Below are 23992 nucleotides of genomic sequence, written 5' to 3'. Positions count from 1 at the left end.
TGTTTTAGACTGTTTTTGCTTGTAAACGGTGCTTGATCTTACTTAAGATTGACCCTTTCAAAGTGTTATTATGGAATATGGCCTCGGATTTTAACCAGAAGCAGTGATTTAAAAACATCTTACTGATGGATTTGTTTCTTACAAACACACAGCTTTTCGCTTTACAAGAGTGTAACTGATGGACTGGAGTGGAGTGGATTATTGTGATGTTTTATCAGCTGTTTGGACTCTCATGAAGAGTCTTAGCATTTGCCGTCTAACTTTAGTTGTAGCCAATACACTTTTATACGTTATAAATATCCTGTGCATAGCGGTTCGTCTTTTATATCGTGAGATTTTGGCCAAATGTGTTAAACAACAAGAGAAACTGAGCGCCCATATAGCGACAATAAACTTCATAACCTGCGAACTGATGAAAACGTAATGCGATTAATTAACTGCATCAGATGCGGCCGTTCTAATGATGGACAAAACACAGATCTCATTCCATTTGAGTATGATTTTCAGAAATGAAGTGCAAGTGTCTGAACAGCAACCAAAACACCAACTCTGATGACGCAATGTTTAATTATTGATGAAAAAAAAAAAAAAAAACGTCAGGAAAAAAAGGTTTGGAAACACTGAATTATTCAGCAAGTGATGAAATTCTAAATTGTTTTAGCCAGAATGTTTCGTAAGCCATGAGGTAAATGTCAGTTGATTTGCATATCACCTGCATCGATCAGGCTTGCATGAACATGACCATCACTAGACAACAAATGACTTATAATACTTTGAGTGTAGCATGCTTATATGAATGGATAGAGAGAGTTTGTGCTTGTTGATCAGAGTTTAAATGCTTAGACCGAGCAGAGAAACAGCATCTCCTGAGTCGTACAGAGGAGTTCTGACATAGTTAACTGAAAAGGCAGGGTTTCATGATATTTCTAGCACAGCCTGGCTTTTCCTCTCTATCAGGAATACTTATTTCCCATTTGTGTTTAATTGAGCGTGTGTTTGATGTACTTTGTATTGCGTTCTTGTCCTTGAATACAGTGGAGGAGAAAATGAAGGGTTATGAGAGCAGGATGAGGGAGGGGAAATATGAATGCCTGTCATAAAATACAGATTAAATAATACAAATATATAAATCTATGCTGTGACTTTAAGAATTTATACTGAAAGCAGTAAATGACTGTTATGACTTTTATGTAATTTATGAGATGTCTGGTGATTTTTTCTATGTTCCAGCTCCGAGGGGTGGCCAGGTTTCTGAATGGCAGTCATGCTGAGAAAGATATTGATTTGAGAATCGTGGTGGAGGATGAGAACGATTGTCCTCCTGTGTTTAACCTGACAACCGGAGCTGTTTATGAGCGGAGCGCAATAGGTACTGCCTTCATTCATCATACTTCTGAGACAATCGTGAAATTAGCCTATCCAGGCTCATTGCAAATATGTGCCTCCACCTATATTTCTGCAAAACTTTGGTGTAGGGGATATTTCCAACACAATAAAGCATTAACCTTTAGCGACACTCCCCGAACATTTGAATTCTGAACCGCCGCAGAACTGTACGGCATATGAAGCAACGTAATAAAAACACAGCAATACGTGTTATCAACTTGCCACGGTCACATATTGAACGTGCGTTTTAGGGCCACTCACTGGACATTTCACTTTGAAACTGCTGCGAAACATGCAGTAAGGTGTTGCAGAAACGTCACCACAGGCACGTGTTTCCAATGAGCCTGGGTTGAAATGAAAATATGTGACCCTGGAGCACAAAAGCAGTCTTAAGTCGCTGGGGTATATTTGTAGCAATAACCAAAAATACATTGTATGGGTCAAAATTATCCATTTCTCTTTTATGCCAAAAATCATTAGGATATTAAGTAAAGATCATGTTCCATGAAGATATTTTGTAAATTTCCTACCGTAAATATATCAAAACTTAATTTTTGATTAGTAATATGCATTGCTAAGAACTTCATTTGGACAACTTTAAACGTGATTTTCTCAATATTTAGATTTTTTTGCACCCTCAGATTCCAGATTTAGTTGTATCTCGAGCCAAATATTGTCCGATCCTAACAAACCATACATCAATGGAAAGCTTATTTATTCAGCTTTCAGATGATGTATAAATAACACAATTTCATAAAATTGACCCTTATGACTGGTTTTGTTGTCCAGGGTCACAAATGTATTAAACAACAAGAGAAACTGAGCGCCCCATATTTTTTCTTCTGTGGAACACAAACAGCGCCTCCAGTTGATGAATCAATGGCTATTTCTCAATATATGCTGCAAGCAAGTACGTAATGGCTTGCGAAAGTAAACATTTGTTTTGCATAATTTTATTAAATTGAATAAAGACCTGGAGAAAGTCTGCAATATTTGTACTGACATATTAAAAATTTATCTTAACATTGACAAAGCATAGGTCCCTAGTGAAAAATAAATACTTAAATGTATTTGAAAAAAAAAATATTTAATGCTAAGTATACTACAAATACATTTTCATATGTATGTACTTAATAAAAATACCCTTCAATTGTACTATTAGTAAACTAAACTGGTATACTTAAAATCTGCTAATTTGGAAAAACAAATTTTGTACTTTAATTGTGCAGAAGTAGTGCTGAAGACCAATTAAAGATATACTTTGTATATTTGATTGTGCTAAAGTATACTTCAGGTACACTTTAAATATTTTGCATTTAAAGACCGGTATTATTCAAAGATCATGCAATCCTCATCAAAAGTGACATTAAATTAATTAATATTAAGAAAGTGCATTGTGCACGAGTAGTACGACAAATAAAATGTAATTATAATTTTTATATCAGTAAGTCTTAAGTTATTTGTCAGTAAATATGTTAATAGATTTGAACTATACTTAGTATTAGAATTACAGCTGCGCTTTAAGAATAAATCAGCCGAATAGATTATCTTAGCTATCTTAAAGACTCATGCAATATGAAACCTGTAATTTGTCCTTCTTCCACCTGCGCTCTGATTAAGTCCAAGGTATGCCCGTCATCATGAGTAGGTCTACATATGTGTTGTATGAGGTTAAAAGAGTCAATCATGCCCAAAAATATTTAGTTCGGAGTTAGATGGACAATAAACACACACTTTGAAATCTCCCACAATTAAAAAGTTTATCACATTTTAGACTAATTTCACCAGCAAAGTCTTACATAAGCAAAATCCTTATTCCTTATGCAAGGAATGTGATATGTGAAATGTAAATAATGCATAATTCATTTTAAAGTGATGATCATGGTAACCACTATGACTCGAGTATTACCAAATTCTTCAGAAGAAATTGCTAATTACGTGGAACAATATTACAAAGACAATACATGATAACTCCTTAGTAATGACTGAAGTTCCCGTAGGCTTTTTACGTAAGATTTTGTATAGTAATTTCTTTAGAATTTGGGATGAATGATGATTAGAAATGTTTAGTAATGATAATGTAAAGCGTACCCAAATCATAAGTCTGATATTGCTGGATTAAGTAAGTGGTTAAATGTTAAAGTAGTGGTTAAAATGTTAAAGTTTATTTTAACATGTTATAGTTATTAGTTAGTTAAACCAGTGTTTCCCAACCGGGGTGCCGTCTGTCAAGAGCAGGGACAATTTTTAATATTAAAAATATCTGTATGACATTATATTCTGCAGTTCTTCCCTGTTGTACCGAATATCTATACTTTTCAAATTATCATATCGAAGTTAGAAATTCAAATATTGTGACAAAATTAATTTTGTAGGGTGCCACAAGTTTGTTAAAATTTCCAAAGGGTGCCGCGACTAAAAAAAGGTTGGGAAACACTGAGTTAAACTGTATAGTTATTGTAGTTAACTACTGCTTTCAACCGTGTACTATTACTAATGACGAAATAACTAATAATTACTAGTTTCTTGTTAGTTAATAGTAGTTACTAGAATGTTATTATTGTCTTCCTGATTTGATCATTTGTAGTTATTCAGTATTGATGGAACAGTATTCTAAAGTTTTACCCAAAATGTTTTTCAGTTCATTGTGTTAGAAAAGCATTGAATAGACATTACAAAAAGTAGCTTTAGAAATAAATATTTTGATTCAACATTGCATAAATAATGATAATATTTTAAATTAATACTGAAATATGAAAAAAATGAAATGATACTCTAAATATATCAAGTCAGTGGCAAGTCACTGTCTTAATAAGTGAGTCATTCAATCACTCATTCAACCCATTTGTTCAAACTCCTGATTCATTCAGAAACAAAGTAAGTGATTAGGCTTGTTCGAGATGCATTGCCCAATGTGTTTATGAATGAATCACTGAATCATTGGCTCATTCGATTCATTATCAACCACAGACTCATTCAGTAACGAAACACGGCTGAGTGTTGCTCATAGATGCACAACAGTTCTGCTGTGTTTCGTTTGCAAAATTGAGCAAAACCAGACAATAATGTGTTTAAGAAGTAAAACAATATTGAAATCTTGTTTACTGTACTGTTATATGAAATCAATATCACATTTGCAGTCGTGCAGATATTCTGGAAAAAAAAACAGCCTCTTGCAGCACTCTTGTAATATTGCAAAACTACATCATATGATACAAATTTAAGACAAACCTCATACATGGGATTTCTTGCCCTCATATCTTGAATATTAGGGGCATATAACTGCATTCTCATAGGCTTTATCACACAGTCAGTCGTCATGCATCATGTTCATCAGCAACTGCATGCAATGCAACATTTAAACTGGCTGGGGTGGGTTATTATTCTTAGGGCCTGAGCACCGATGGTGCGAGGACCCTATTGGAATTGCTAATTTTCTTCTTCTTCTTCTCCAAAATGAATCGCATTTTTGAGGGCCAAAAACTCGAAAACTCATGAAACTTTGCACACATGCCAGAAGTGGAAAATTTACATCTGATATGGGTTTCAGAAGTGGGTGTGGTAAAATGGCTCAATAGCGCCACCTAAAAAATTTCAACGAAGTGCATGTGTTTCACATGCATGTACGAAATTCGGTAGACACATGTAACACACCAATACCTACAAAAAACTGCCCAGGTACGAAGTCCGAAACCCAACAGGAAGTCTATTATTTTGAATTTTCTCTGCAAGTTTTGTGCCGTTTTTGCCATTTTCAGGTGTTGTATTTAAATGAACTAAATAATTAAATAGAGATTTTGCCATTTTCAGGTGTTGTATTTAAATGAACTCCTTCTAGAGATTTAAACAGATCAACACCAAATGTGACCCTGGACCACAAAACCAGTCATAAGGGTAATTTTTTTTAATTGAGATTTATACATCATCTGAAAGATGAATAAATAAGCTTTCCATTCATGTATGGTTTGTTAGGATAGGACAATCCGAGATACAACTATTTTAAAATCTGAGGGTGCAAAAAAATCAAAATACTGAGAAAATCGTTTTTTGGCTATTGCTACAAATATACCCCAGCGACTTAAGACTGGTTTTGCGGTCCAGGGTCACAAATTTGATCAGTGTAATCTAAAGCCCGTGTGATGTTAAATTGCAAAGATCTTGAGTTTTTGTTGAAGGGCGTGTCCGTGGCGGCCTGACAAACTTTGATGTTTCGCCATTAAATAGGAAGTTGTTATAACTCATAACGCATACAATGTCCGATCAGCCCCAAACTTCAATTATTTGATAAGAGTCCAGTTCAGAACACATTCCCATGCCCATATTTAGTTATAGTCATCGTGCCACCTGCTGGCAACAGGAAATTACTTGTTTTACACTAACTTAAACATGCAATGTCCAATCTGCACTAGACTTCACATGTTTGGTAAGAGTCCTGGCATGAAAGCATCTAAAGGCCAATATGCAGTTATAATCATAGCGCCACCAGCTGGCAGCAGGAAGTTTGGCACACATACATGACTTTGACATTTTCCTTGAATATTTACCACTTTAAAGGCATATTGCTGACCGTTCGCTGTTTTCCTAAAGCCACCGGTGGCCTTTCAATGCTTTACTTGTTTTTTCATTATATTTCATTACTTCACTGTGCCAGTCGCACCCATTTCATATCACTGTCCCTCTTCTCCTCCCCAAACACTCAAAAGTCTAGAGCCGAGGCTGATTACAGCACGAACATGTCATTTGTCTCTGCTGTCACTTCCATGACTGATAACAAATGCAAAAAAAAACAAAACACTCAGCTGTAAAAAGAACAAAATCCAGTGCAATACTGGCATTGAACGTTCATGAACTGTGGTATGAGACTCTCAGGCTTTTTGTGTTCTTTGATACAAAACTGAAATCTGAAAACAAGGTTCAATCTTGGTTTTAATGATGAATTTCAGATAAGACAAAGTTGCATTGAGTGCAACACCTGCGTAATTTTGCTCAGAACTATCTAGACACTGCCTTGATCTTACTGATGCATGGCCATTCTGTTTGATGAGATGACATAACCAAGTAATGAAACAGAAGAGATGTGTCACTTATTTTAGGTACACAAATCAATTGCTAGGAGACATTGTTGCACTCTTTTCACAAGTTGAATGTGTTCAGCCTCAGCTCTGGAAAAAAATGAAGATATCATCGAGGCACACACATAGTGTACATATCAGTAAAGCATGTCAAGAATGGCTTTAACCAGGACTTGAAAAACTGCCAGGCTGTTAGTGAGGCCGAAGACTTTGACCCCATAGTTATACTCAAAGGTCAGCAGGGGATATTTAAGGTAGTTTATTTTACCCACGATAGCCAATGCATGGCCTTAGTCCACTGTCATTAATTACACACAAAGGCAAACCCAGATTCAGCTAGAGAAGTGGTAGTTTTCTTAATAATTTTCAAGAAATCTGACAAACAGCAATTATACGTGTAAGCAGGGCAACACCACAAATGACGAATAAAATAAAAATAAAGATCAAATAATGTCAAATCATATATAAATATGGTACATTTCAGAATATCCAAGAATAATATTCTATGCAAGTAAATATTGTCAGATCAGCAACCTCTAAAACAACTCGAAAAGTAATTAACCCTTGTGCTAATTTGGTGTTCTCAGTCAAAAATGATCAGTCTTTTAAAGACTGCTTGTAAATCTCTCATTATGCTATAATATTATCAAATCTTGGACTCAGTCTTTTTATCGACTTGTTGTATTTCAATGAGCACAGGTTATGTGTTGTTTTTTAGCTGATTAATATAGGCCTCATTGATGTGAGCTTATGCACCTCAGTTTTTAAGTGCAAAAAGCATTATTTGTGAATTTTGTCAGTGTTCACTTAAAAACTGAGGTGCATAAGTACAGATCAGTGAGGTCTGTGATCAATCAGTAAAAAAAAAAAAAAACCTGTGGTCATTTAAAGAAAACAAGTTGAAAAGATTTAATCCAATATAGCATAACAAGAATTTTATAAGCTATTTTTTGCAGGCCATTTTTGACCAGGAACACAACAAGTATAATAAGGTGGGGAAAAGCTGTCAGCTGTCATGCCGATGTCGTGCAGTAGGTGGCAGTATTCGCCTTGCAGTAGATTTGCCAAACGCCATCGAAAGGAAAAGAATACGCTCAAATGTGCGCATTCAGCCGCTATTAAATCTAAAAGAAGAAATGCATGTGCAAAAACCAGTGACGTCTGTTCTAGCGTGTCACATACGTTTGAGCTTCCGTGTTCAATGTACTGGATGCACACTTTTACGATCACTCTTAATTTATCGTTTACTTTTATCTGCTGTCAGACTATCTGAGACATCATTGTCATAACGCATTGCTGTGTGTTGTGACGGACAGACTGGCATTCTGACACTGTGAGCTTCATGCTTTCTAACCATATCCCCACTTGTTTACCTTATGTAGCAATAATTAAGCTTTATGCACAAATAACCTGATCGGGACATAGCTAGTATTAAATCTAGTGTAGTATGTCATTATTACAGAAGATGAAGCCCATCTGGTCCAGTGTATATTGAAGTTTTCAGATATTAACAGTGTTTTTGTCTGGAGTGGACATTTCACCTATAGCTTGCTAATGACATGAGACAATACTGAATCAATAATGAATAGAAGAGAGATTGTTGAGAGATTGGTTGTTGTATGTATTGTAGCAGTTTGGAAAATGAAAGTTTGGGTGAGTGAGTGGCGCTCTATCGCGTCTAAAAATAACACACTAAACCTATAGTGAAAATGCAACGAGATAAAAACACTTTTGCTAAAGCAAACATGCCATTTTAGCTTGCGTTGACAAGCCGTTGAGTTTTTTTATCGTGACTCGTACCCGAACGCTTCACATCACAAGTGCAATGCTGTTCCAGGTGAACAAGAAGAGCGAGATTAATACAGACAGAAAAAGCACATACTGTTATGTGATGCAAATGTCAAAATGTGTTAGTTTACAAATCATGCACGAAGTGTTTAAGAGGTCATATAGTACTGTGCAAGGATAATCTGCCCCGTAATCATAGGAATAAATGTTGTTGGTGTTTTACTGCCACTAGTGCTCATTTCAGCTGCTGTGAATTGTGTAGGTGTGTTTTTGAAGTTTTGCAAAAATGTAGGTAGAGGCAAGTTTTTCCAATAAGCTTGGTTTGTCCATCAAAGCTTCACATGTAATGTACCTTATTTACTCAATAAGCAGCGAATCATGAGTTTATTAAGGGAAAACTCTTAATAGTGAGTATGTGTTCCCTAATCTAAAGTGTTACCAGGAAAACAAACAAAATACATTTCACCTTTGCAGGTGTTTTGAGTTGATTAGCTGATTGGCATGTCACCATATTCTAATTTGTTGAGATAGTGAATTGGTGGGTTTTTGTTAAATGTGAGCCAAAATCATCACAATTAAAAGAACCAAAGACTTAAACTACTTCAGTCTGTGTGCATTGAATTTATTTAATACACGAGTTTCACAATTTGAGTTGAATTACTGAACTAAATGAACTTTTCCACGACATTCTAATTTATTGAGATGCACCTGTAGACAAAATCAGCTCTACAGGTTGTTTGAACACTATTGAATACAGTTAAACGTTTCATGAAGTTTATTTGTATTAAGTCTACCGCATGTAATTTTTCAGCTGAGTTTGTAACGATGGTCACCGCAACAGACGCAGATCAAGAAGGAACTATGCATACAAAAATCGCCTACAGCATTGTTAAACAGCATCCCGAGAACATGTTCTACATTAATCGAGACACTGGTGGGATACACGTCATGCACAACACGCTCGACAGAGAGGTATGCAAACAGTAATTAATTTAGCTTCAACCACTCAATAGACAAAATAATTTCAAATTTTGTTTTGTAGTTAATTTCAGACTTTTTTTTTTTTTTTAATCAAATTTATTCTTGATTAAAGATTGAAAATGTCCCATTTCCTGACATTCTAAACATTGATTTCTTCTATGTTTATGGATCATTTTGCCACAGACTTGACTTCATTCATTCATTCATTCATTCATTCTTTCATTTATTGCTGCACTGCAAGCATTTAGTTTTCCATCAGGAAATGCAAATTAAGTTTTTACAGAAACATAATTGATTTTGCATGGTTAAGTTTACATTTTTCTGGTTAAGTGTTTATAAGATCACACTTTATTTTAAGGTGCAATTCTCACTATTAACTACGACTTTTATTTCAACAAACCCCTAATCTGCTGCTTATTAATAGTTAGTAAGGTAGTTGTTAAGTTTAAGTATGGCATAGGATGCATGCAGAATAATGCATTAATATGTGCTATATAAATAAACAGCCAATATGCTAGTATGCATGCTAGTTAATAGTGAGAACTTGTCCCCAAAACTCAAGTGTTACCAATCCGAATTGTATTGCACGTTTACTTCCACATGTGACTGATGTTTGTGCTTTTCTCATCACAGAAACAAGAAACATACACATTGATTATTAAAGGGACCGATCTGGATGGAGATCTGAACGGAAAAACAGGAACAGGAACTGCTGTCATCAAGATTCATGACGTCAATGACAACATTCCTACTTTGGAGAAAAACTTTGTAAGATTTTATTTTTTTAAATATTACCACACCAGCATGTACCAAATGACTTTACACATCTTTAGTTTATTATGAGTTGTTGGGAATATTATTATGCACATACTTGTAAAGCACATGCATTATTATTTGAAATTACACATTTAATTGATAGGAAAAATTTACCCTTAAGACTGGTTTTGTGGTCCAGGGTCACATATCAGAAAATAGTCAGTTAAGTTAGCTGTTCATGAAAGTGCATCTGGTTAATATATGTGAAATCACTATGGTTTTTAGTATGAGTGCCGTGTGGAAGAAAACACTAGAAATGTGGAAGTGGTGAGGATTCAAGCGATCGACGCGGATCTGATCTACACTGAAAACTGGCTGGCCGTCTTCACAATCGTGTCGGGAAACGAAGCTGGTTATTTCTCCATAATCACAGACAACAAGACCAACGAAGGCATCCTGATTCTCCATAAGGTAGACTGATCAGTCTGTCATTTGTCTCTTTTGCCTTTACAAACAGTGCTTTGTTTTTCTTTGCACACCAGCTGTCAAGATGAATATAGTTTTAACTGCACCGTCCTTCAACAGCGTCTCTGCAAAACCTGCATTACATTCTGACAGATTAAACAAACAATCTGCATTGAGATGTGCCGTCAAGTCATCTTTATTTTCATAGAGATTTATACAGTACAGATTGTGCAGCTTCACAGAGAAACACAGGAAAATAGCAGAATCAAATATGGAAACTCAACTATGGAGACCGTTCTGTAAAGCAGATCTAAAAGAAAACAGTGTCAATATTTATCTAAATTCAGCTCAGTGTTGGTTCAGTTCAGATCAGAAACAGTGTGGAGTTCATCAAATTGAAACAAGTTCAGTTCAGCTCTAAGCAGCTCTGTGAAAGGCAGCAATGGTGTTCTTTATTCAGCTTGAATCAGTTCAAGATAAAAGAGTAACAGATGTATTATTGGATGTAAAGAGAATTTTTGAATTCTAACATTAGATAAAACCTGCATTGTTAGCTCTGTTAGCACTGCCTTTTCCTCAGTGGCAGTTACTCAGCTTGTGCAAGACTTGAAATATGCTTATGGGCCAAATACTCCACTGGCAAATGTTCAATCACTGGACAACAATCTGTGCAAGCTGAGGACGCTGGTCTTGTTCCAACAAAAAATAAATCTGCTTCAGAGAAACTTGTGGAGGAACCTGCTGTGGTTCTCCATGCATATTGTGGACAGGGTGAACTTGCTCATTCTGTCGTGTGGTTTTGCTCTCCTGATCTGGGATATCTAATGCTTCTGTGCTGGCTGCTCTGGAATTCACAGCCGTCCTTATCACAGCTGTGTACCAGGCACTGAAAGATCTGTACGAGTGTTTATCCAAGCAAACGCCACCCTGAGGCTACACTTAATATTTTCTCTGTTTTGTTGTTGTTGTTTTGAAGGATACAGCATCATTCTCACAGAAGTCAATTATACTGACTGCAATTAGTGCAAGTTTTCACTGACATTTTCAATCTCTGTTGTACCCACATTTTAAAACTGTTCCACAGCAACAAAAAAAAAATATCATACTTAAACCTCATAATGCATTCAAAATAATGATCATCATTGATGTATGTAATAATACATCAATAATGATGTATTCATTCATTAACGTGTATTATTTCTGCATTCCGGGTCCGTTTGGACCCAGAGAATCATTATTTTATAAAACAGTAACAACTTAATATTTTTCAACTACAACCATATTGTATCTGATCAGCAACTTCTCATTAATGAGTGAATGTGAAAAAAAAAGAAAAGTTTTAAATGTTGCGCACAAACCAAACCAAAATATATAAATAAAAAATGAATAGATAGGTGATAGATAGATATTGAATATCGATAGATAGATAGATTATGATAGATTATTTGAATAAATCATTGTATAAAATTTATAGGAACATATAATCTGAAAATTACCAGTATTAACCCGATTGGAATGAATGGATTTTAATTAAATTCTTTTGAATTTATAACTCACGATTGCTCAAAAACAGTCCAAATATATGAATCCTATATATTTATTTCTAACAAAACAACGTCAAAACAACATCAGTATTAAAGTTTTCAAACTAAATAAATTGTTGCATAAACTTTCACTTTCAGATGATAAAAGTGATCAGTTTTTCATTCTGCAGTGGTTTGTCAATAGACGTACATATTCATGTTCATCAACCAAATTCATGGGCGTGTAAATTATTGCGGGTGATTTACTGCCCCCTAGCAACAATAATTGCAGGCATTTCAAGCGCAAAATAGTTTAAGACATTTTTTTGGGCGTTATATAATGGCGCAAATACCAGTAATTTCACGAGTACAAACGTCAGTTAAAGGGTTAGTTCACCCAAAAAATGAAAATTAGTCATCGCACATCAATATTGCGTCCTTTTTCTCATGCTGAACAACAATATTTTAATCTATCTGCATTACTGTAAGGGTAGGTTTAGGGTTGGGGAAGGTATAGACTTTAATTAAACACAATCTAATAGGTAGAAAAAATTATTTATTGTTGGTTTCCTGTAGCTGTATCCCTTCTAGCTACAACCGCGAATATAACACATAATTACTGTATTTGCATTACTGTATGGGTAGGTTTAGGGTTGTGGTAGGTGTAGACGTTAATAAACCATAATTTTACAGGTAGCATTTTTCGTTTTTTAATGGGAGGTAGCAAAATCTGACAGGGTAGTACAACCCAACCATGCAACACCCGCTGAGTGGCATTAAACAGCTTGAAAGATCAAAGACCATTTTTAATATAACTCCGACTGGATTCGTCTGAAAGAAGAAAGTCATATACACCTAGGATGACTTGAGGGTGAGTAATTTATGGGCTAATTTTCATTTTTGGGTGAACTAACCCTTTAATTCTCTTTGCGTGATTCACTTGAATACTCTCCTCCCATAAATTTAGCATCTGAAAGGGAAACTCCTACAATTGCATATTCTGTCCATGCCTTTTCAGTGCTAATTCTTCACTGCGCGTCTTAAGTAAATCCTCACAGTACCATTTTAACACCAAAAGATGGTTTGCGCTGGCGCAAGCTGTTAGTAAATCTGACCCTAAACGTGTTGCAGTTTTTACTATTATTATATCACAATTAATTGATCTCAGAAACTGTAATCATAATCGTGGTTCAATGTATAGTTTTATTATTTCAGAAGCAAGCATGTTAGCCAATCAATGCAGTGGGCATTTTATTTGAGGATTAAAAGAAACACGCCCCTTTAAATAGTGTTCAAAACAAAGATTCAAAAACAGGGTAGGAAATGACCCTTTATTTCTAAATGATTACTACTTTTGATGTAACATTCTTTATAAGTGGACCTTAAGGAACAGGAATAAATGTGTGTGTGTGTGTGTTTGATACTTCAAATGTCCAGCAGGAAGTCTCCTACATTCCTGCATCCCCCGTTTCCTGCTTTTCACCCTTTGTTTGCTTTTACAGGAGCTGGACTACGAAGAGCTGAAGGAAATCAAGCTGCAGGTGTCTGTTGCTAACAAGGCACAGTATCACTCTTCAGTAGTCATAACAGAGAGCAAGACATACAGCGTCCACGTCAGTGTGGTCAACCAGCCTGAGGGCCCTCGCTTCAAACCCGCTGTCAAAGTCATCACCATCTCTGAAGAAAGCACCAGCACTATTTTACATAAAGTCATTACCAATTATGCAGCAATAGACAGCGACACGCTGCTAATTGCTAATAACGTGAGGTGAGACTACAGAAATTCTACAGACATACTCAAGGATGTGGTTTTGTTCAGATGTTGAAATATTGAAATAAACTATTAATTTATTTCATTTTAGGTATGCAAAAGGACGAGATGTTGACAACTGGCTGATTATAGATGAGAGGACGGCTGATATAAGACTTAATAAAATACCAGATTATGAGTCCAAGTTTCTGATCAATGGCACATATTACTCTCATATAATCTGCATCACTAATGGTAAGTGAGCCTGTGGTGATAGGCTACTACATTTTATGATATGCAGTGCTGGGTAGTAACTGAGTACATATAATCTGGATTTTGGAATCTGATTACATAATCCAGATTATATGTACTCACTACATATGTGTAATCCAGATTATGTTATTAACTACAGTTTTCATCATGTAATTTGTAATCAGTAACATACTTAATCTACCCAGCATTGATGATTTGTATGTAAAACAGTTAGAATTGGCAACAGATATTATTAAAAGCACTTATAAAAAAAGCAAAAGAGTTTCAAAATGTTTAGTTTCATGTGCTGCAATTTCTGTTACAGATGCCCCGGCTAAAACTGCAACAGGAACCATTGCCATTCAAGTAAAAGACTTTAATGACCACTGTCCTGTGCTGAGCCGTCAGTCTCAAACGCTGTGCTATGAGGATCACGTGGTTTATGTCACGGCTGTGGACAAAGATCAGTTCCCCAATGGAGCACCCTTTGGTTTCAAAGTGGACACCATAAGCACAAAGGAGTCATGGAGCATCGAGCCTCTCAACGGTAATTAATTGTTACTTCTTTTGGCCACATCACATTAACTTGTGGAAACGTCATAGACTGTTAAAGCCAAGATACAGTATATGAACTCATGGGGATGTGATAATATGTCATGGCCATGAGATATTAGAGAATAACGGAGAAATGCAGACTTGAAATAAGCATAACTGACATTCATGCTTGGCTCATATATTTGTTTTGTCCCGTATTCGAAGCTCAAGGATCCATAAAAATATGGTACTGTGAAAAATTGACTTTTGCTACAGAATTGAGTTTGTAAACCGAGATACAGCACTTCATAATCCCTTCATGAGAATGATGCTGTAGATACTGATGCATGAAGGAAGTGTCACGTAAGCGTTGCATTTAGGTGCAATAGAAAGCATCAGTAAGTTACTGGCTGTAAAGCCAGGTGAACTCAGACATAAGGCGAAAAAGGATTCAAATGCAGATTAAACACTTATTTAATAATAATAATAATAACAGCGACAACAAAATAATTATTTTTTATTATTTTCAGAAAATTTACTGTCAGTAAAGATGCTGCAACTATTGTGTCCAACATGTTTCCTCACTTACAATTTTGTGGTGGCGTTCATATGTGTTCAGTTCATAAATTTGATATTTTCGACATGACTTGAATGCACCATCAACCCTTTTTTTATTTCATTCGTCCAAACAAAATCATACTGAAAGTTCATTTTTTAAGATATCAACCTCAAATTTGGAACACAACTTGTTTAGGTTTATGCCTTTGATTTTTTCCACAGTTTTAGAGTAAAACATATTTTGGAAAATATATTTTTCATGTAAACGTTAAAAATATTATTTTTGTGCATTTTCCAGTGGTATTGGTGGAGGCGTACAGGGTGCATAAGAATGCCATTTTAATGCATTTTGCTTATAACATACTCCTGTTTTAATGCTTTACTACATATTAATGAGGGTGTGCAGTTAGTTACTACAGCAAGTTGAGTCACCTTGACATTTTTTACACTGTAGAAAAAAAATTGTTCGATTCAATTTTAGTATTGGATTTAGGTCTTGAAAACAGGTCATTCATCATGTGTCAATCTTGCTTACGTCATATTCTTTTTCTATTAAATCATATTTTCAGGCACTACAGCGATATTCAGGTCTCAAAAAACACTGTGGCCTGGCATGTACCATGTGTTTGTGGACGTGTGGGACCAGCAGGGGAAGATCTGTGCTAGTCAGGAGCTTCAGATAGACATATGCACGTGTGACGCAGCTAAAGTTTGCCTGCCCCAAAAGAACGTCTCCACGTTTGGAGCATCTGGTGTTCTTCTAATGCTGCTGGGACTGCTGCTGCTTCTGTGTGAGTGCAAACACTGAAGCTCTGTCAGTATGTGCTGTTTGTCAAAATAGAACTGCTTGCATTAAAAAGTAAAATGGGTGTTCTTAAAAATGCATTTTTAAATACTTTAAAGTAGTGTTACTGGCTAATTTTCTCAACTAATCGTTAAGGAAATAAATTTTCTGTTATGTTTATTATCAATTACTTTATTATTGAGTATTATTATTATTTATTTATTTTTTGCTGATTTACTCATATGGTAAATAAATATATATAGACAGAGACAGAGAGAAAGAGAGAGTTATGAAGACTGTATAAATAGATTTTAAAATACATTTTCAAAAAATGGTAAAAAAAAGAAAAAAAGAAAGGTATTTACATAAATGTATTTTCTACCAATATATTTTTGGGCATTTTTGTATATTTTTGAAAATATATTTTAAAAATATATTATTTAAAAGCATTTCAAATGTATTTTGCTCTCCATATATTTCCAATCTAAGAAAATAAATTTCACATTTGAAGAAAAAAATGTGTTGTCTATAACATGTGTGAGCATAAAACTGTCACAACACAGAAGAAGACCTCGATGAGACAGACAGGTAAGTTAAATTTCTTTATTAACAGCTTGGAGCAGAGTGAGGTGATGTGGAATCAACAGGTGAGTCAATCAAAGTCAATGTGAGAAACTGGACTTAGCTCAGGTGGATAACAGTTCTTTGGATCTCTTTCCAGGAAAAAAGGAGGAGGACAGTTGATGCTGACTGCAGACAGGCGAGTACAGGTAACTATCCAGGTAGGTGAGACCGGTAAGGAGTAGCGTAGTGAACTCAAGACCAGACAAAGTGCAACTGAAGTGATGGTGTATTTGAGCTAGTCTTGATTAGGTGTGATTGGGTCTGACAAGGCTGGAGTATCCCTGACAGTACCCCTCCTCCACGGGCGACTCCCAACGTCCGCTGCCGATGTCGAGGACGGCCGCGGCCCCTGGGTGCAGGACGATCGGGATGAAGGGTATGGAAATTAATTAGGAATGACGGGTCCAGGATATCGTCTCTAGGCACCCATGACCTTTCCTTGGGGCCGAATCCCTCCCAGTCGATGAGATATTCTAGGCAGCTGCCTTGATGCCGGGAGTCCAGTATGGTGTTGACTTGGTAGATGGTTTCCTCCTCATCGATCTCGGTAGGAGGAGATACGTCCGTTTCGTCAGACCCTGAGGGAGAAGGAGACCGAGGATTAGTGCAAGGCTTGAGCAGGGATACGTGGAAGGTAGGTGCTATACGGTAGTGAGATGGAAGATCAAGCCTGTAGGTGACATTGTTGATCTGCCTCCTGATGGTGAACGGGCCAATATAGCGAGGACTCAGCTTGCGGCAAGGCAGTCGGAGACGGATGTCCCGTGTGGACAGCCAAACCTTATTTCCAGGTTGGTATTGTGGAGTAGGTAGGCGACGAACGTCCACTTGGATCTGGTGTCTCCGAACTGCCTGCAGGAGATGGACATGCACCGAGTCACATACCCTCTCGCTCTCTCTGAACCAGTGATCGACCGCTGGAACCTCAGATGGCTCTCTGGTCCATGGGAAAGGGGGAGGTTGAAAGCCGAGTGCACACTGGAAGGGTGTGAGGCCGGTAGTGTTCTGCCAGAGGGAGTTTTGTGCATACTCGGCCCAGGGAAGGTAATGGCTCCAGCAGTTCTGGTTGTTATGGCAGTAGCTGTGAAGATATCTCCCGATCTCCTGGAACTTTCGCTCAGTCTGGCCATTAGATTGCGGGTGGTATCCGGAGGTCAGGCTTATGGAGACTCCTAAGAGTTGGAAGAAGGCCCCGCAGACCCGGGAGATGAATTGGGGCCCACAATCGGAGACGATATCTTCAGGAATACCGAAGTTGCGAAACACATGGTGGAATAGCTGTTTCGCGGTCTCCATGGAGGTGGGTAATCCTCTGAGAGAGAGAAGTTTCCACGCCTTAGAGAATCTGTCGACGACAACAAGGATACAGGTGTAAGATTCCGATTCAGGGAGGTTGGTGACAAAGTCGACTCCGATGTGGGACCAGGGGACCGGCGTGGTATGGGAAGCGGTACCAGTTTTCCTTGTGGCAGGTGATGGGGAGACTTGGTGATGGCACAGCAGGTTCTGACTGAGTGGCTTGGCAGATTTCCTCGTCCAGTGTTCTGCTCCGCCGGGGAAAGCTTGCGGGAGAAGTATGCACAGGAATGGAGGACTGGAGGCTCTCCGAAACGTTGTGATAGCACCGCTCCTACTCCTACTGTGGACGCATCGACGTCCATGACAAACAGCCACTGAGGGTCCGGGTGGACGAGGGTAGGAGCGGTGCAAAAGGCTTCCTTTAGCTGTTCAAAACTCTTGAGGGCTTCAGGTGTCCAGGACAGAGACTTGGGCTTGTTACAGAGCATGGAGGTTAGAGAAGCAGTGATGAGGCTGAAATGATGAATGAAGCAGCGGTAGAAGTTGGAGAATCCCAGAAAGTGATGAAGTTCCTTAAAGGTCTTGGGTTGAGGCCAGTTCCGAATGGCTTGCACCTTGTTGTCATCCATCTGGATGCCCTGGGGACTGATGACATAGCCGAGGAACTTGGTGGTCGTGTGCTGGAACTCGCACTTCTCCAGCTTGAGGTAAAGGTGGTATTTCCTCAGCTTCTGAAGGACCTGCTCCACGTGATGCCAATGTTAGGCCAGGTTCCGGGAGTATATGAGGATGTCATCGATGTACACAATCACAAAGCGATGGAGAAACTCCTGGAACACCTTGTTCATAAACCCTTGGAAGACAGAAGGTGAGTTGGATAATCCGGTAACACTTTATTTCGATAGTCCACTTTAGACATTCTATTAACAGTAAGTAACTTTGCAACTACATGTCAACTAGCAGTTAGTAGAGTATCAGTAGACTGTCTGCTTAATATCTTCTAACACTTTCTTTGTCAAAGTTTTCCTTGTGGCAGGTGATGGGGAGACTTGGTGATGGCACAGCAGGTTCTGACTGAGTGGCTTGGCAGATTTCCTCGTCCAGTGTTCTGCTCCGCCGGGGAAAGCTTGCGGGAGAAGTATGCACAGGAATGGAGGACTGGAGGCTCTCCGAAACGTTGTGATAGCACCGCTCCTACTCCTACTGTGGACGCATCGACGTCCATGACAAACAGCCACTGAGGGTCCGGGTGGACGAGGGTAGGAGCGGTGCAAAAGGCTTCCTTTAGCTGTTCAAAACTCTTGAGGGCTTCAGGTGTCCAGGACAGAGACTTGGGCTTGTTACAGAGCATGGAGGTTAGAGAATGATGAATGAAGCGGCGGTAGAAGTTGGAGAATCCCAGAAAGTGATGAAGTTCCTTAAAGGTCTTGGCCAGTTCCGAATGGCTTGCACCTTGTTGTCATCCATCTGGATGCCCTGGGGACTGATGACATAGCCGAGGAACTTGGTGGTCGTGTGCTGGAACTCGCACTTCTCCAGCTTGAGGTAAAGGTGGTATTTCCTCAGCTTCTGAAGGACCTGCTCCACGTGATGCCAATGTTAGGCCAGGTTCCGGGAGTATATGAGGATGTCATCGATGTACACAATCACAAAGCGATGGAGAAACTCCTGGAACACCTTGTTCATAAACCCTTGGAAGACAGAAGGTGAGTTGGATAATCCGGTAACACTTTATTTCGATAGTCCACTTTAGACATTCTATTAACAGTAAGTAACTTTGCAACTACATGTCAACTAGCAGTTAGAAGAGTATTAGTAGACTGTCTGCTTAATATCTTCTAACACTTTCTTTGTCAACTTATTCTACTAACCCTAAACCTACCCTAACAGTCTACTCTGAGAGTTAGTAGACATGTAGTTGCAAATTAATGAGAATTAGTTGACATGTAGTTACAAAGTTACTTATAGTTAATAGAATGTCTAAAGTGGACTATCGAAATAAAGTGTAACCGATAATCCATACGGCATAACGAGGTATTCATAGTGTCCGGTGGGAGTGATGAAGGCAGGTCCAGCTTGGAGAAGATGCGAGCTCCACGTAGTTCCTCCAGGGCAGCCGGCACCAGCGGAAGGGGATACGGGTATTTGACTGTTTGAGAATTGAGGGTACAGTAATCGATACAAGGCCGCAAGCCTCTGGTCCTTTTTGCCCACAAAGAAGAAGCTGGACGCAGCCGGTGAGGTCAAGGGACGGATGAAGCCTTGTTGGAGAGCCTCCTCAATGTACTCCTCCATAGCTCTTTGCTCCGGGATGGACAACGGGTAAACTCTACCCTTGGGGAGTTGAGCTCCAGGCAGCAGATCGATGGCACAGTCCCATGGCCGGTGAGGTGGTAGTTCCGTGGCGGCCCGCTTACTGAATACATCCTGGTACACCCGGTATTCTGGAGGGATGGTAGGAACCTCCTTCGGTTCAGTACTCTCAATATTGGTGGCAAAGACTGGAAGGAGATGAGATTGTGGTGAAGAAATTTTGGTCAGGCAGTTCTGAAGACAGTACTCACTCCAGTGGAGAACTTCGTTATTATTCCAGTTAATGATGGGAGAATGAAGGGCCAGCCACGGGCGTCCCAGGAATGACCTCCAGCACCAGAAAGGAGAGGAGCTCCTCATGACGGCACCCAATGCGAAGCGTAATGTTGGGAGAGCATAAACGAATCTTGCCTCGGCCCAGTGGTTTTCCCTGGATGGTGAGGATATTCAAGACTTGAGCATTTTTCTGAGGTTTGAGCCGTAGCCGTTGTAGTGTGGCCAGCGAGATGAACTTTCCAGAGGAGCCAGAGTCTATGAGAGCATGCGCTGAAAGGGATTGGTGAGATTAAATTAATGATACACTCATGCGAGTCAGGGTTGCTATTTGAGGACTGAGCTGGATGGTACTCACCGCTGGGCATGCTGGTCGGTCCTGGTAGGAATTAATCAAGTGTCCGTTAGCTCCACAGTACAGACAGAGTCTGGAAGTCATCCTCCGGTTGCGCTCCACACGGGTGAGATGATATGAGTCAACTTGCATAGGTTCTGGTGCTCCTCCAGCACCAGAAAGGAGAGGAGCTCCTCATGACGGCACCCAATGCGAAGCATAATGTTGGGAGAGCATAAACGAATCTTGCCACGGCCCAGTGGTTTTCCCTGGATGGTGAGGATATTCAAGACTTGAGCATTTTTCTGAGGTTTGAGCCGGAGCCGTTGTAGTGTGGCCAGCGAGATGAACTTTCCAGAGGAGCCAGAGTCTATGAGAGCATGCGCTGAAAGGGATTGGTGAGATTAAATTAATGATACACTCATGCGAGTCAGGGTTGCTATTTGAGGACTGAGCTGGATGGTACTCACCGCTGGGCATGCTGGTCGGTCCTGGTAGGAATTAATCAAGTGTCCGTTAGCTCCACAGTACAGACAGAGTCTGGAAGTCATCCTCTGGTTGCGCTCCACACGGGTGAGATGATATGAGTCAACTTGCATAGGTTCTGGTGCTGGGAGGTGGTGAGGCGGTTGAGGTCAGTGAAGAGAGTGGCAGGACATCCTTGCAGGCATATATATGCTGAGAGATCTTGATGACTTTCTGAATGAAGCTTTCCAGGCCAACCGTGTCATCATAAATCACCATATGTAATCGAATGTCTGTGTTGAGCCCTTGACGAAACACAGTTAGTAAGGCCACCTCATTCCAGCCACTAGTCACCGCTAGGGTGCCAAATTTGACAGCGTACTCACTCACAGATGCCTTGCCCTGGCTGATGCGGAAGAGCTTATCATGGACGGAGATCTCCGTGGCGGAGTGACCGACCACCTCTTTGAAATGTGATGTAAAGGCTGCTAGAGTGTGAATAGCGGGGCTGTTGGAATTCCAAATGGATTGTGCCCACTGAAGAGCGCGTCCTGCTAGATGGGGAGATCATAAACGCGATCTTGGAGCGATCGTTGGTGAAGGCCTGAGGCTGCATCTCGAAGTAGAGTGATTGGGTCTGATGAGGCTGGAGTATCCCTGACAATAACACATTTGAAGAATTTTATTTCAAAAATTAATTAACAGTAATGAACCATTATAAATCTAGTTTTGATCTGTAGTAGGCTATTTTATCCAAATTTGCATTTTAGCCAAAATGTATTCTGCTGTAAGATTAAAAATATATTTTCTTGCCCTTGAAATGCATTTTGAAATGTATTCTGGTATATGAAGGTTGAAACTAAATATTTTTTCCATTTAAAAAAAATAAAATAATTTAACTTCATTGTTTACAACATATATTTAAAATATATTTTGCCCAGAGAAATATATATATATAGTATAATCTTCATTAAGCAGATATTGCTTTGAGTAATAAGCTCAAAATACTGATTACATCTGGTGCTCCATGTAAAGATCCTGGATTATGAAATCTAAGTATACATATGCATACAGTTTACATATTACAAGTAAAACATGTTAGTATATTTGAATTTTTTGTTAGCTGTTGACTGCTGTTGTTGCATGGCTCTATATGAATGGATTGTGTGCGGTTGTGGAAGATGTTTACAGATGCAGTGCTCAATGAACACTGATGACTGATGTTGACTGTGTTTGCAGTGGTGCCGCTTCTGCTGCTCTTCTGTCTTTGTGGAGGTGCAGGAGTTGCGGGAGATTTCAAGACCATGCCGTTTGATGCTAGAGAGCATCTTATCGCATATAACACTGAAGGACAGGGGGAGGACAAGGTATGTGACACTACAGTACAAGGCAGAATTTTAACACAGACTGATTTTGGAAGTTCAGAATCAGATATTATATGACGTCACATCTTCCAGAGGTCTTTTCTTTCTTCTTTCAGCATTGCCTATTGTGTTCTTAGAGTGTTTTAGAAGAGCAACAGTCTAGAAGCTAATGTTTAGAGGCTAAAGTGCCTAAACCTTTGAATTGAGAAACCTTGGTCATTATGAAATTTGGTGGATACCTAGAATGTGTACATTAGGCTGTGTACCAAATTTTGTGATAATCGGACACGGTAGCACTATAAAAAGCTAATTTAAAGTTTTAAAGTTCTTTTGAGTTGTACAGGGAAGAATAGAAATTAATTTTTCCTCTGAATACTTCAGTTCCCTCAAATCAAATGGTAATTTCCATTTATGCAAAAACATGATTGCCATCCTTTTTCTGATCTACGTGTATTTTGGTGTGCATCATCTAGAAATGCCTAGGACAAGACATTTCTAAGGAATTTGGATGCATTTAACTCTTTAGCAGATTGTTTGTTTGTTTGTTTTTGGATGTGGCCCATAATGACTAATTAGCCTGTATCTTGTCAGTACAACATCAAAACAACACAAGCATTCGGAGGACACGTGCAAAATATTAAACATTTCCAATGTTACTGAACATTTCTAAACTTTTTAACTGTTAGTTTTTATTCAACAGACAGAATCAGCAGCATTTGTGTTTTAAATTTTGACAAATTCTAAACTTGGACCCTGTTAACTGCAGTTGTTTATTATTTATTCTAGTCATTTATTATTTATTATATTATGTTTACATTTCTTGTGCATTTTTGTGTAGACGAGTAAAGAGTGCAGCAGAAAACTACACTGTCAAGCACACAAACTGCTACATCTGTTATTACACACGTGCCTATAGGCTATTTATTTATTTATGGGACAAAGACGAAAATGGGTTTTCAAGTATCAAAACAATTAAAGTTTAATGCTGCTTTAATTTTTTTTCCATATCAGTCTTTTTTTTCATTACCAATCATTGTCACTGTCCTTCAAACCACATTTACCCATTTGTCAGCAAGAGGTTTTAATAATTTAAAATACGATAAAATTTAGTACAATCACTTGTTAATATATATATATATATATATATATATAAGGGCTGTCAATCAAGTAAAATATTTAATCGCGATTAATCGCATGATTATCATGAGTTAACTCGCGATTAATCGCAACTTAATCGCACCTTTTTGTCTGTTCTAAATGTACCTTAGATTAATACTTTTCAAGTTTTTAATACTCTAATCAACAAGGGCATGGACAAATATGGATGCTTTATGCAAATGTATGTTTATTATTAGTGAAACCATAGTCAACATAGAGCATGAAGACTAGACATGTTTCATAGGTCATAGATGTTTTTCAAAGAACATGTCTATTAGAGACATGAAAAAAAGAACATAGAAATACCAGGTTC

At 38.3% G+C, this 23992-nt stretch overlaps 1 protein-coding gene across 1 annotated transcript in view; it reads left to right on the top strand.

Moving 5' to 3' along the window:
* Positions 1–23992, top strand: part of dsg2l (desmoglein 2 like) — a 33082-nt gene that overhangs the window by 2066 nt on the left and 7024 nt on the right. The window contains exons 4-12 of the mRNA XM_016508285.1: positions 1231–1369; positions 9058–9218; positions 9861–9995; positions 10269–10454; positions 13474–13739; positions 13834–13976; positions 14299–14520; positions 15635–15856; positions 22397–22524. Coding sequence (XP_016363771.1) covers positions 1231–1369; positions 9058–9218; positions 9861–9995; positions 10269–10454; positions 13474–13739; positions 13834–13976; positions 14299–14520; positions 15635–15856; positions 22397–22524 — 1602 coding nt within the window. The remainder of the gene's footprint in view (positions 1–1230; positions 1370–9057; positions 9219–9860; positions 9996–10268; positions 10455–13473; positions 13740–13833; positions 13977–14298; positions 14521–15634; positions 15857–22396; positions 22525–23992) is intronic.

The sequence above is a fragment of the Sinocyclocheilus rhinocerous genome, unplaced genomic scaffold (assembly GCF_001515625.1).
Source record: "Sinocyclocheilus rhinocerous isolate Xijiao unplaced genomic scaffold, SAMN03320098_v1.1 scaffold173, whole genome shotgun sequence".
Classification (NCBI taxonomy): domain Eukaryota; kingdom Metazoa; phylum Chordata; class Actinopteri; order Cypriniformes; family Cyprinidae; genus Sinocyclocheilus; species Sinocyclocheilus rhinocerous.
This window is presented reverse-complemented; position numbering and strand designations above follow the sequence as displayed.